The sequence below is a fragment of the Balaenoptera physalus genome (assembly GCF_965194825.1).
Source record: "Balaenoptera physalus genome assembly, chromosome: 19".
Lineage (NCBI taxonomy): Eukaryota > Metazoa > Chordata > Mammalia > Artiodactyla > Balaenopteridae > Balaenoptera > Balaenoptera physalus.
The window spans coordinates 58608251-58622476 of NC_138900.1; the positions used below are offsets into that span (position 1 = coordinate 58608251).

Here is a 14226-nt window from a genome sequence, read left to right on the forward strand (position 1 = left end):
TTCCTCTCTACCAAGTGTCCAAGTGTTTTCCTTTATTATTAATTTTTAATTCTTTTTTGTATATTATTTTTGCATTTATCCAGTTTCTTTATATCCAGTGTACCCCATGCATCTTTTTTTTTTTTTTAATCCTGCTACTGCTGGTTTGGAAGCTAAACTAACTTACTTTATTCTTCTTCTTCCTCCTCCCTCCCCTCCCCTCCCCTCCCCTCCCCTCCCCCTCCCTTCCCCCCTCCCCTCCCCTCCCGTCCTAGTCCTCTCCCTCCCCTTCCTCCCCTTTTCTTTTCCCTCCCTCTCTTCTGATATTTTTCTTTCTTCTGGAAAATTTCACGTACATATCTAAATTTTCTCTTACTTAGTATAAAACTGTTTACTGTCTCTATCTCTATCATTTTAACCAGCAAAACCAGGCCATACATGATTTAATGGCTCGATGAAAACCCTGCCCCCCCCCAAAAAAAACACCTCTTCTTTGTTACTGTTGTTTCAATTCTGTCTTCAATTACTTTTTAAGAGTAATTTATTTGGTCTTGTAGCTAATGTAAAAGATGCACAACATTTGGGGATAACTTGACCGTGACTTTGTGTGTGTGTGTGTGTGTGTGTGTGTGTGTGTGTGTATTATGTTGAGTTCTCAGCTTTCCTTCCTTTCTGGGTGTTTTCGTTGGAACTTATTAGAGGCTTCTTAGGCAGATGCCACTTAAGCAGGAAACCTCATTTCTCTTGGAAGCACATATACTCTTAATCTTTTCTAGTTTATCTGTTGAATATCCTGCTTGGCTTCTGCAGAACCTCTGAAAGATTTCTCTCTTTCAATTCATCCATAAATTAAAAATAACTGTCGTGGTCAGTCCCCAAGCGTGATGATACTATTACATGTTTACTGCATGCTCTGCATACCAGGCTCACATCTGTCATCATGCGGTGCGGCCAATTTCTGAGAGGCAGGCCCTCAGCCAGCCATTCTGATGCACCAGGAGGAAAGCCTGACTTTCTAAATGGCTTATGGGAAATCACTGTTGCCAACATCACTAACATGCTTTTATTTCTACTTACAAATTTGTCCCAAGTTTGGTGGTGTGTTATATATTCATTCATTCATTTTATAAATTAAAGCCTGTCTTGAAAACCTACTCTGTGCCACTCACTTTGTACCAGGAATCAGAGACAGAGATATAAGACTGTGCATTTTAATTTACTTTAACTGTCAGTGTGAATTATTGGTTGTTTTGGTTTTCTTTCATAGTCTCCTGCAGTGTTCTTGGGAATAGAAATTGATATAACCTTTTAGGAGGACACCCAGTAAAAATCTATCAGAGTTTAAAATGTAGATATCTCTTGACCTAGCAATGCTACTTCCAGGAACTTATCCTCTAGAAAAAAAAAATCCTTTATTGCGAAACATAGGTATTGCAGCATTGCTTTTAGTAACAAAAACCTTGAAACTACGTAAAATAATATTAATTACAACAACAGCAGTAGTTAACACTTAGAGCATATCTGTTTAAGGTGCTTTCCATGGTTATTATCTCATTGAATTCTCACAGTAATCCCCAGGACGAGGTTCTGCTATTATTTCTATTTTTACGGATAAGGAAGGTCAGGCATCGGGAATTTAAGTAAAACGTTCACAAAGCTAGTGAAGGGTGTGGAGGAGTGCTGAGGAATCTAAAGGGGCTCAGTTTTTAATAAATTCTTGAACAGCCCTACAATGGGCTAAACCTACAGGTTGGAAAGAATGTGGGTGGAGTCTATTTAGACGTATTCAATTATGTGTTAACTGGGAAAAACCAGATTATATAATAACCCACGAAGTACCATACTATGTTTGTAGAAATGTATCATGGCCCAGTGTTTTTATATGTGCAGAAAGTGTACTCTGGAAGGACTTGCATCACTGTCACTCTGTTTATCTTGGGGCAGCGGGATTCCGGAGATATTTTCACTTGATACATTATCCACTTCTGTATTATTTATACTTTCATTAGTGAGCCAGTTTTATTTTTATAAATAAGGATAAATTTAAGTCGCTGAAGCCCACTTAAGTGAATCACGGTTCCTCTCGCTAAACTCACACATGCACCCTCGGTGCCGTTGCCATCTGGGGGCAGTTGTAGGATGTTTAGCAGAATCCCTGGCCTCTACCCACTAGGTACCAGTAGCCCCCCACCCCCCAACCAATTGTGACTACCAGAAATGTCTCCAGACCTTGCCAGATGTCCCCTGGGGGTGGCATGTCCCTGGGTGAGAACCCCTGAGGCAGACACTGGTTAGTGTATGTTCCTCTCCATCCTAAGGGTCGTAATGAAGATCGTCTCTCTCCATCTGAGCATCTTTCAGGCTTCACAGGTCCTTCAGGTGGAATTCAGAAGCCTTTCAACCAGAGCAGACAAATCTTGTTTGTCTCTCTCTAGTCAATTTAACTAACCACCATTGACCTGTCACCAGATAATCAACAGGTCCCGCATCTCTGTGTTTTAAGCTATACACCATTCTGAATCTCGGGGTGGGGATCACTGATTTTTCTTTTATCAGCAACTTCCCCAAAGAAGGGGCTTCCAGTGCCCCTTCCTTAACAAGTTTCATTAAGGAACCCACCTATTAAATATTCAAAATATATAGACTGTTCCTGTTGAGGATCTAATTATACAGTAAATTAGCTGATGTCCAGTCTGTTGCCTTTAAAGCACATCATTGATGTTTCCAATGCTTACGTAAGATATAGGGCCTGTTTATTAAGAGTCTTCAACTGTGTATAAAACTAGAACAGTCAAAAGTAATGGTGTCTACTGAAGGATTCTTTATCATATGAATTTACCTTTAGTCATCTATTATTTACTTCAGCTATTTTATGTGCCATTATAATAAATAATATGACAGAGAAAGCTTTTACGCTTCGACTTATTGTACTAGTCTTTACTTGCCTGCAATCCTTCAGGAAAATGTAACCATGCCTTACCTATAGTTAATGTAAATCATCACTTACATTAGAATGAAAAATTCACTATGAAAAAAAGGCTCTTTCGTCAATAGCAAGGCATAAATGTCCAATCATGTTGACTGCCAAACTCCCGTGCCATTTGCTGTCCTTCCTTACACTGTTTTTAAGCTGCAAAGTGAATACATCGCATAGAGGGAAGTTGGAAGGTTTTCGAATATTTTCACTCTCTTGTTAGTTTCTGGCAAGATAAGCATTTTTTTATCCAGAGTGCAAAATATTGCCTATTACCGTCTAAGCATTTTTAATAGTTTTGCTTTACGTGGTGCGTTAACTCATACACCAAATTAAATGAGCTGTTATCCGGTGCAATTTCTCCTTGAATCAGCCTCACAATTACCTGTAGATATTGATACAGTTATTTTGCAAATTGAGTTCCAGCAACCCAAGGCAGAAATTCTGACCTGTATATAATGAAGAAAGTGTTGTCATAATTTTCTTATTAGGGATGTTTACGAATTTAGTGGGGAGGACAGAGTTGAAGGGCAGTTGTGAGGGCTCAGGAGTGAAGGTTGCTGCCTGATGGTTGATCTGAAAGTCAGGAATGACGAAATCAGCCCCTCTCCTTCAAGGCTGTAAGAAAAAATCCAGGGATTTGCTAAGGATCATTTTTGGTTTGGTTCCCTATTTCGAAATTGGACTCTTCCCTAAGAGGATTTTCCTTGTTAAAGGCACAGTGGTATACAGATTGGTACAGGTGTGTAGAGCTGTAAAAGAGACTCTTTAAACTTTGCTTTCTCCTTGGGGAGAAATGCTTTTTTCAGAAAGAGCATTTATCAGTACATCCTTTTAATCTTTAGGCTTGTCCAAGATTGGGCAAACTCCCCATCAGACTCGCTCACGAGGCTGGTTTGGGTTATTCTCCTGAGAGGTACAAGAGCTGAAAGGAGATGCAACTCTCTATCTACTCCTGTGTTTCCCAGCGAAAATGCCGCCACCCGTGGCCACCATTAACATCACTTAAAAGATACTGGAGAAATTAGCGTTGTGAAGTCCCGCATAGGATGTTGGTGAATTATGAAACCAGTGTAGTTCGGTCTGTATTGTAGTTCAGTGAATACTGTCATGTCAATAACGTGCTCAGCACCAGTGTCTCCTGCTGTTGTAAATGTGACAACTCCTATTTAAGGTTTCAGAGCGTAAAGTCAGGACCGAGTGTGTATAAAGTGGAAGGGTGAGAGGCATCAGCATAATGCAGTTAGGGCCCATTGGATTAGAATTTGCAGGATGCCATTAGCAATAAGCTCTGAACGTAGATTATTGCCTTGGTTACATTTTCTCTTTCAGCACTAGGCTTCTCTTGTAAATTTGAAGTGTATGAGATAAATATGATGTAAAATAGACACAAACAAGAATACATAGAGGGTGTTAATTTCTTCATAGCGTCTCAGTGTCATCTGTTGAAGAATATGAGGACAGGGCTTCAGCGCGGTGTGGTACTCCAGTGAAGACACGAGCACTGGAACCACCCCAGCCAGTTGGGAACCTGGATCTGTGTCTGACTAGGCTGTGCCACTTAAACCATACCGGCCTCTGTCTTCTAGTCTGTGAAATGGGGGAAATGATAGATACTTCAAAAGACTTTTCCCTATGACTCTTTAATGAAAAATAAATGCCAAGCATGTCATAGATGCTCATTATTCTTTTGGCTCTGGTTATCCATAAATATATGTACGTGAGAGCTTTTTTTCAGGGAAACCCTGAAGCGAACTCTTCTCTAAGTGTAAGAGAGGGTAGGCACACACCCATCAAATTCACATAGATTGGCACCTTCACGGTCCATGGTCAGTCTCACCCCTGTGGTTTCCATAGGGTGAGTCCCCATCCGCTGAAAGAGAATTTCCTCTGGGTGTGTTGGAGGCTGGGCTCCCTGCTCCCATTCATTCATCTGGGTTTCTCTATCCTTCCATCTCCAACAGTTGTTACCGTGTGCTTTTCTTTTTGACCAGCTCACAGGTGGCGCTTGTATCATAACAGGAGGAAGAGCTGATCTTACCTTCCGCTAGGCTAGGATTGAGCAGGAAGAGTGCAGTGGGGATGCTTTGGTCCAGCTGAGTGGAGGAAACAGGACTCCTGGACTAGATGAGAGTACTTTGAAGTGTGCCCACCTGAGTTCACTGTGAGGTCCCATCACACACAACAGCTTGGTTCCCAGACCAGCTACTTCTGGTTCATTACGGGATAGTGGAGAAAAGTCATTGATACACTCTAGCTAATTCATAGTCAGTTTACAATTAATAATGGTTTTTAAGGAATAATCTGTTTTTAAAATATGCTTGGTCGCTTGAAATTATTTATATACAGCTTTCCAAAGGCCTATTACCATTAGATGTTACCTTTTTTGTTCTTCCATTGATGGTAAGCGGATTATGGGTGTGAGATATTTCCTCTTACGTGGTGTTGCAATGATGGGGAATAAAAGAAAAGAAGTAAAGGAGATGGGATCTTTGGAATATATGTTTACCTTTAGAGGCAGAGTTAGTGAATGAATGAGTGAATGAGTTCAGTCTTGTAAATATTGTCTCTCTTATTGTGGACCAGGAGCAGGACAGCATGCTGCCTCTGTACGAGGCTATTCCAGGTCTGGTGGTTTCCCCTGGGATTGGCCTTGGTGTGGTAACAGTTATAGAATACTTCTCAGGTATCAGGCGCTATTCTAAGGATTTTACATATATCACCTCATTTCTTGATAAAGCAGGTGCTCTTATTTCCTTTTTACAGAAGAGAAAACTGATTGCACAAGAAGTAACTTGCCCAGTTGGTAAGTGCTAGAAGTGGGATTTAGACCCAGGAGGTCCAGCTTGAGTCCATGGCCTTCACCATGGTCTTAACACCTTTCAGGTTCAGAACACTTACTGAGTTTGGAAACTGGGGTACCCTGGCCTCTGGGGGATGCAGTGATCCTCCTTCCTCCTGCTCTCGGTCATGTGTCATCCATCCTCCATCACAGAGCTGCTGTTCATACTTTGAGCTACTTAAGATAAATTTGTGAAATAAAGAGGGGAGACTGCAATTGCTAATATGCTTTATGATTGAAAAACAAACAATGGACATCACATTTTAGCAGTGGCCTTACAAATAATTATTATTATTTATGTGCCCCATGTCTTATATACATCATACCTAATCTTTACCCTAATCATGCGAGGCAAATGCACATTTTGGCATGGGTGCTAAGGCCCAGAGCAGTCACACAGCTCCCCTGAAGTCACACCGTCAGCACTGTGGTCATGCTGGTCTGTGGCTCCGGGTCAGCCCAACTCTGCCGTCTCCTGTGGATGACAACATCTTCCCACTTCTCCCTTTAAATACCGCACAGTCCCTAGATGGTTCCTTTGGTTTCAGGCAGTATCACATCTGAGTCATACTTGGCTAATTTATAGTCGTAAAACGGTATGAGAGATCCCTGTTGCGTAACAACAGCAAGAACCCCTTCGATTCTGCATTTGCAGACTCCTGAATCACTAAGCCAGGTTTTCTGAACTTAATAAAGAACAAACCAAGAAGACCTGGTCTATTGAGAGTGTCGGTGGACTGTTCTGCCACCGAGCATGCCCTGACTTACAGGGAAATGGAAGAAGAATGTGTGGGTTGCTTCATTACTGTGTCTTTCTGGCTGAGCCTGGGGTGTTGGGAGCAGGTGGGCTTCTCAACTACTTAGACGTTGCCTGATGCTTCCTGTGTGGAATGCCACCTGTGCAGTTCTCTTTTAAAACGATGGGTGCCAGCATCTGTATACATAATTTAAAATAAATTTACATTCCTATTTTGCCTGAGATGATAAATTTGTGTACTGGTGTGATTAAAGAGAAGGGTGAGGATTTGGGGAAGGGTAGAGAGAGGCATTTTATAAAGATTCAAAGTTCTAGTAAGAAGTTGTTTCTGTTAACCAAAGCTAAGTGGATGGACGGTTGGCTGGCTGGCTGGTTAGATGGATAGATAGAGACGAAGGGAAGAGGGGAGGGACCTATGGAAAGCTAACAGTTAATATTGGGGTGGTGCTTTTTTTGTCCATGTTCATCTGTCATTTCTAAATTTCTCTGTCATTAATGGAAAGCATGAAGCAGGAAGTGGCCTGAAATGAGCCTAGAGAGGTTGATGGGGCAAAATCATGGACTGAGTGTTAGTCGTTACCGTTATTCATTGTGTATATGTTTGCATTTCTGTTCTTGCTGGGCATAGGGAGGGTTGCACCTTTTCGAAGCTAAGCACAGCCACAACACTTGCTCTGCCAACAAAACGTGAGCACAAGTGACACGTGTCACCACTGGGTGGAAGTCTGTGACATTCCACGTGCACCTCGTCACATTCTCTTCCCCACACTGTAGAGGCTGGTGATGTTACAGAGGGTGGAGGCTCCACCTGATGGGGCCCCTGGCCAGCAACGATGAACAGGACCCCACTGACATGAGATGGGCCTGAAGCGTGAGCAAGTAATAATCCTCTGTTGTCTTAAGACATTGAGGTTTGGGGGCTGTTCCTTACTGAAGCTCATCCTGATGAATACAGAGGCACTTGTGTGAGCCACACTAAGGAATTAGGAGCATATCTTGTTGGCCATTCCAAGCTACAAAAGCGTTTTAAGCTAGGACTTTGTATATGGGCGTCTGTTGCCAATCCAGAGAGCACACTCTGGCCAAACAGGCCTGAACTTTTCACGTCCTGAGCGGCATATGCTGATTTAACATCTTAATAAAAAACCCAGCGGTTCTTTAGTGGTGATGGAATAGTTCTGTATCTTGAATCTGTGCATGTGATAAAATGTCGTAGAACTATACACACAGATATTCCAAGTATAAGGAACTGAGTGCATCCCGGAACTGGTGAAATCCAAGTAATGTCTGCCGTCTAATAAATTACACTGTGACAGTGTCGATTTTCTAATTTGGTAATGTGCTATATACTTGGATACGATGCCCCCTTGGGCGGATGCTAGGAGACGGGTACGTGGGCACTCTCACTACTATTTTTGCCACTTCTTGTGAGTCTATAATTCCTTCCAAATTAAAGTTAACGACAACAACAGCAGCAAAAGTGAGTTATACCAAGAAAGTGAACTGTGGTGAGTCCCAGGTTCTTAGTCAGACTCAGCGGGAAAGCTCACATTGGCAGATGGGGCCTCTTGCTTTCACCTAGCAATCAGCAGTTTATCCCTCAGAAATGCTTTCTGTTTGCAGTGCGTCAGCCCCTGCCTTCTCATTTAGAGCATGTCCCACGATAAACATTTCTATCACGTTAAGTTTGTCAGCCAATCAGAAGAGCAAACGCCTCAACACACACACACATCAACGCATACACACACCTTAATTCTAAAACCTGTGTTGTTCCTTCGCTGGACTTAACTGCACTGCACACACAGTTTCTCTGCGTTTCTCAGGGTCAGTAGCAGAAACAGGAAACCTGATACCGAGGGCAGGAGAGTTACCTGAGTAATTGCGTGTGGACTTGAACCACCGTCCCCAGGAGCCTAGTAACACACAGCCTGTGGATTCGTCTGTTGAACTACTTGATGGCTTGTGACCCCTTGTTCCCCCTGGATGTGTATGGTCTGATTTTGTTCTTATTGGTAGTGGCAGCCCTGTGCTTTATCTTCAAGTGAAGGGGGAGGACCAAAAGACAGCTTACCACGTGTAAGCTGCACATTTAGAAGAATGTACTGGCCCACTTGGCTGCGCCATCCTTTTCATTGGAAATATTGCTTTGGGGTCACCATCTGGGAATGTTCTCCCTGTTTTATGGGGGAAGAATGAACATCCATTTTTCTAATATGTAGCCAGCGTATCCCTTGGGGTTTCCGTCGGGGGCTCGGCTGAGAGGAGCAATGTCTTTACCACCCCTTCCTTAATAGATTAAATAGTTGACTTTCCTCTTGTGATCCATTCAAAGTTCTGTAAGATTCTGTGTTGGCGGTGAGTGTCATGCTCTGTGCCGGGAGAGACTGGGGGCGGAGCAGGCAGGATGAGGGTGAAAGGCCACCTTATTCGCTAACTCTGAACATCAGATTGGGTAGTTGAGCATTTAGGAGGTATAAGAATCTATGAGGAAGAAAAGTTAGCCATTAGCAGACTTCCCACTCAGAAGAGATTTTAGCCACAGATAAATATCCGTCATGCAGACAGAAAGCAGGTGGGGTTTTGCTCCCCATCTGGAGACCCAAGCGCTCTGCATGGGGTACAGTATCCCTCAGGTGCATCCTCTTCTCCTGGGGGCAGTTTCCCTCCCTCTAGGATGAGGGGCCTGGCCTTGCCTTACCTGGACCCTCCAGGTGCAATATTTCCCTAACAAAACCCATGTGCTGGCACTTCCCCTTTTCCTGCATCAGGTTCAACACTTCTCCTTCTTCCAAAATCTGCAGCTTTGAGCATCTGCCGCTGTTACCTGAGGAATTTAAATCTTCTTTGGCCAACTTGCCTTTGCCACTGATAAGCTCTTGGGGTTTGGGGAGGTCACTGAATCCCTCTCTACGCCCTTTCCCTAAAACTGGGCTCTGTTAGTAGGCAGGACCTGGATCCTCCAAGAGCCAACAGCGATCTGGTCCGATGTGGTCTTCGGGGGGGCACCGTTGCTTGTCATCAACGTCGTTTCATCCACCTTGCTGCGCTGTAGCCCACCTGAACCACGGTTTACTACACAGTGGCCTCAGGGGAAGAATTTGTCACCACAGGCATCTTATCTCCTCCTCTTAAACTGATGAAATACTTTGTCTCTTCAAGGCAGGATGTTAGATGCTTTATACTTAATCTCACAGCTCTGAGAGTAGATAATATTCACATTTACAGATGAGGGAACTGAGGCTCAGAAAGGTTACATGGCCCAAAGTCAGTGTGCTTTCCTGCTGCCTCTGCCTGATATTCATTGTTTGAGGCCTGGGACTTGGGTCGGAGCCCAGGACCTAGGCGGCAGAGGTGAACTGCCGTAGACACACGACGCTTCTCAGCACAGTTTGCGTCCATTCGGGTGGAGGACGTCCCCAGCGGTGCCGTTTGCATCCCCCTTCCTAATATTCGAGTATCGTGTTAGTCTCCATAGTCTTACTTTAACATCGCAGTCTAGACAAGAATTCCCAAGCTCACCGTTCGTTTTATGGGGATCTGCTTACCTGAGCAGGCAGGTGGCCTGGCAGTCTGTCCTTCAGCGGAGGGACGTCTAAGAAGTGATAGCATTTCAGCTCACACTCCAAAGTCCAGCCAGACTCAAAAATTGGGCGGGCTCTGTAAATACAAGGCAGCCCTGATCTTTCCAGAAGTGTGCTAGGAGGCCCTGCAGTGGACCAGGGTGGCTTCAGATCCTGACCCCTGCAATCCTTTTGGTGTCTCTCCAGGAGGGAACCTGGGCTCCAGCCAGTGTCAGACTGACTTGAGGTCTTGCCGTCCACACTTCTTAGCTCTGCAGTCTCTTATAAGATGCCTCATTGTAAAACAGGCAAACTACAAACCTATCCTTCAGTTGTCCTGAGGATGAAATGAGATGATGCCTGTAAGTGCCCACCCACCATCGGCTCAGCGTAGACATTAATGGCCTCATTAATAGCATCATTACTGCCATCCATATGTGCCCTGCCCATCTATAGGGTTCACAGGGTTACTAAACCAGGGGGGTGTTGAGCAGTCAGGCTCCGTTGATATAAACGAGTTTTGCCTGCGTTTGTACTTTCTGTGCATGAATTGTCTCTCATTTTTCATGCAGGCTTGGTGGAATCATTTCAGAACCGGAGGGCAGCTTTTGAGATTAACATGTGGTCTCCAGAGTTCTTGCAGGAGCCAGGCTTTGTCCTGGTGTTGCCCTATCATTACAGTTTTTTTAGGAGGCACATTGAGAGGAGCTATGTGAGCCCGAGGACCCTTAGGACCCTGTTTTGTGCACTGAGTCAAACAGCACAAGCCCCCGGCATGGAGTTTCAGCAGAGTCCCAGCCTCCCATCCTCCCTCAACTTGGCAGTAAAACGCCCCGTTCTTCCATTCATTCCGATGATTTATATGCTCTCTGGGCGTCTAATATTAAACAGGGGAATTCCGACATGTTCCATAACACATTTACTGTAACTTGATACCATGAACTAAACTTGCTGTTATTTATCATTTCTTTTTATTTTCTCTCGTTCCAGCATAAAGCCAAGGTAGAAGCAATGACCCTGGACCTCGCTCTGCTCCACAGCGTGCAGCATTTTGCTCAAGCGTTCAAGGCCAAGAATGTGTGAGTGTTCCAGTGGAGGGTTATAGATCGTAATATCTTGCTATTGTAATGTCTTTATCAGATGAACACAATGGGGAGGCCGGAAGGCTATTGTGTTGTCTTGGCGTCCAAACGAGAGGCTCATTTATATTGGCCCAGTGAAGGTGTACCGTATTTTCTTGACTCTGAGTCACCCTCATTTTGAGACGCGTCATCAATCTCATAACAGCCTCCCAGATAAAAAGGAAAAGACGGTACCAAGCAGCAGTAAAAGTGGCTCATAAAAGCCACCCGATTGTAAGCTGCTTCCTGATTACAGATATTTTTGCAGTGCCTCCCAGAATCGAGGAAAAGTGTATTTTGATTGCACTCAGAAACGAGTAAGGTCGGCTCTCCAGTCCTGCAAGGGGGCTGAACGTCAGAGCACTGCAAGAAGTTTCTACTGTTTCGCAAACCTGCGGTGATTTTTTACGTGGTGCGTGAATGTGGTTCCAAAAGCGTGGACTCACATCATGAGAAACTTCCTCCTTTTTATTCCCTCTTCTTTCTCAGACTTGCAAAATGCCTGAAGGTGGAAGCCTTCGCTAGGGACCGGCAGATTTTTTTGCCATCACATGCCAACATCTTTCTAACAGGGAGAGCGGCCCTCAGAGCCAGAGCTGAGGAAAGCAGTGGTGGTTAGCTTCATTTTCATTACAATATTTTGTTTCCAAGTGTTTATTTTTACAGTTCCCTCATATTATTTAGGGCAAGCAATACTGGTTTCTCGTTTAACACAGTGGTTTAAATTTCTTTAACAAATAACTTCATTTAATTTTTCTTTTTCAGTGAGTTGATTTAAACACAGGGATTAAGTTAATAATGGTCCAGGAGGTGCCAAGGATAAAACAGTTCCAAAAGGGGCACCGAGTGGCTGAATTCGGAGAACGCTGATAAAATGACAAACTGCCTGGGGGTTCGCCTCTGTCGGGGTCGTTGGTTTTATAGTTCTCCACGCAGACGATGGGTGTAAGGGGAGGTATCTTATCTTAAACCAGATATTCAGGTGGTACGATGTCGATCTGACCCCTCAGTGCTGTCCAGTAGCCAGTTCTTCTCATTTCTCCCTTAGTCTTTCACTCTGTTGTTTGAGACTGTTGAAAGGCCTGTTCTCTAAAGCCCTTTCTGGAGCAAGCCCGTAGACTGAGTCCTTGAGGTTGAAATGTGAACTCAGAGCCTGTAGTGGGAGCTGCACCATCCCCTTAGGTGCCGGCCCTGCGCTCCTACGAACAGTTGGGTACCATCCCCATGCAACCAGCAGACCTAGGCGAGCCCTACTGCGTGCGCTCTCGGCCGCGTTTGGTAGCTGCGAGCCCGTGACAGTGCTCTCCGAGAACCTCTCGTCAGGATAGAGCAGCAGCTCTTAAGACATTTGCTCTTTTATCCCTTCCCGATTCATTTATCCGCTTGTTCATCCACTTAACACGCATTTAACGCGTGCCTCCAAAGCCCCAGGCTCTCTTCTCAGCTCTGGGAAGAGAGTGGTGGCCGGCGGAAGCCCAGTTGACCTCACACGAGCCATTGTCTCAGTGGCTAGCCAGCAGGCAGTGTTTTCCTGCTAGTGACTGACTCTCCTCAACCTCATATTTCTGTGGTTGTTTGGGAGCGAATAATAATAACCAGGGCCGCAGTAGCAGTAATAGCTCATTTATTGAGTGCCTATTATGAGCCCCATACCCAGAACCCTTTGCGTGCTTTTTCTGATTTAATTCTCAAAGCAACCCTCGGGGTGGGTGCTGTCATTATGTCTCTCACACAGATGAGGAAACTGAGACCAGGGAGGGTGAGTTATCTGAAGGCACGTGGCCAGGGAGCAGAGGGGCTGAGATCCCGTGCAGTCGGACATGCCTGGGCCCCCCTCCTCAGCCAGCACGCTGCACTGTCTGTCGTTCTTACTGTGCCAGAAACCGAGATCAGAGAGAGTGAGTGACTTTCACAGGGTCACTTGGCAGGCTGGTGGCAGATGTAGGATTTTCATCCGTTGTGACTCTCCGCTTTCTCCTTGACACCATGCTGCGCTAGTGGGAGCTGAGATGCACTGCCTCTTCAAGCTTCCTGCAGTCCTGGTGTCAGACCACACTGGAAGGGAACCATTTAGCCGAGGAGAGCCAACTGTTACGTAATAGGACTATCTTCCAAGTCTTAACGGGACCATTAGTTTTTAACCGTTAAGTAATTCAGAAATCATCAAATCCAACTGCCTTCTGTAATCAACAAGCCCAAACTTTTGGAGAAAAGCTAGCGGCCATTTTGCCCTAATTCTAGATTTTAGCAAACGACTCTGAATTTTTGTACTCCTAGGTTCAGAAACAAAGGCGATTTTCCTCTTAGCCAACCCTGTACCACAAACCTCCTTTTATCCGTCTCTCGAGAGTCCAGCATTTTTCATGGGCTTAGAGAAATAGCGTGGTAGTGAAAATACGCATAAAAGACGCGAGCGACTTTCCTTTTGAAACACTGCCAAAGTGAAATCTCTCCTGGATAGGCAGCTGACAGTTCAGTTCTTACAGGTCTGTAGATTCTGAGAACTGTCAGAGGTGAGTTTAAGTGCTGGTGACTGAGCTGCCAAAAAAAAAACACGTGTCACTCTTTGCTCATCATTCCCTCCCATCTTTCGGCATCAAAATTTCCTTGTGTGTAAAACATAATGACGAACGAAAGAAAGGCTGCCAGTTCCGAACCCATCCCTTTTGATGCCGTTGGACTGAGGTGAGGAAAAACTCTTACCCTGCGATGCCATCTGGATGCTACCACATGGAATGCTGTTCTGAAGCCTGTCTGCGAGCACAGCGGAAGGATGACCCGGCTCTTTTTACCTTGTGTATCCCCTCGGTTCACGCCCCAGCCCAGGTGTGTCTCCCCACAACTGGGCTGGGGCAGCAGCGTGTACAGCCCGAGACCTGAAAAGGTAGAAACGGATGTAAATGCAAACCTCGTTGGAAGATCTAGCTCACTGAAAGGCCGGGCCGCCCTCTATCCGCCTTCTACCAGGAGGGGATGTAGATTCAGCCTCTTCT

At 44.8% G+C, this 14226-nt stretch overlaps 1 protein-coding gene and 1 long non-coding RNA gene across 4 annotated transcripts in view; one reads left to right on the top strand and one right to left on the bottom strand.

Annotated features, from left to right (window-relative positions):
• The window catches only part of WWOX (WW domain containing oxidoreductase), a 969100-nt gene that overhangs the window by 242498 nt on the left and 712376 nt on the right, over positions 1-14226 (top strand). For all 3 annotated transcript variants that reach the window (XM_082439107.1, XM_082439106.1, XM_082439108.1), the window contains one exon: positions 11103-11191. In XM_082439107.1, the coding sequence (XP_082295233.1) occupies positions 11103-11191 (89 nt within the window). The remainder of the gene's footprint in view (positions 1-11102; positions 11192-14226) is intronic.
• The window catches only part of LOC309649365, a 634437-nt gene that overhangs the window by 225876 nt on the left and 394335 nt on the right, over positions 1-14226 (bottom strand). The window lies entirely within an intron of this gene.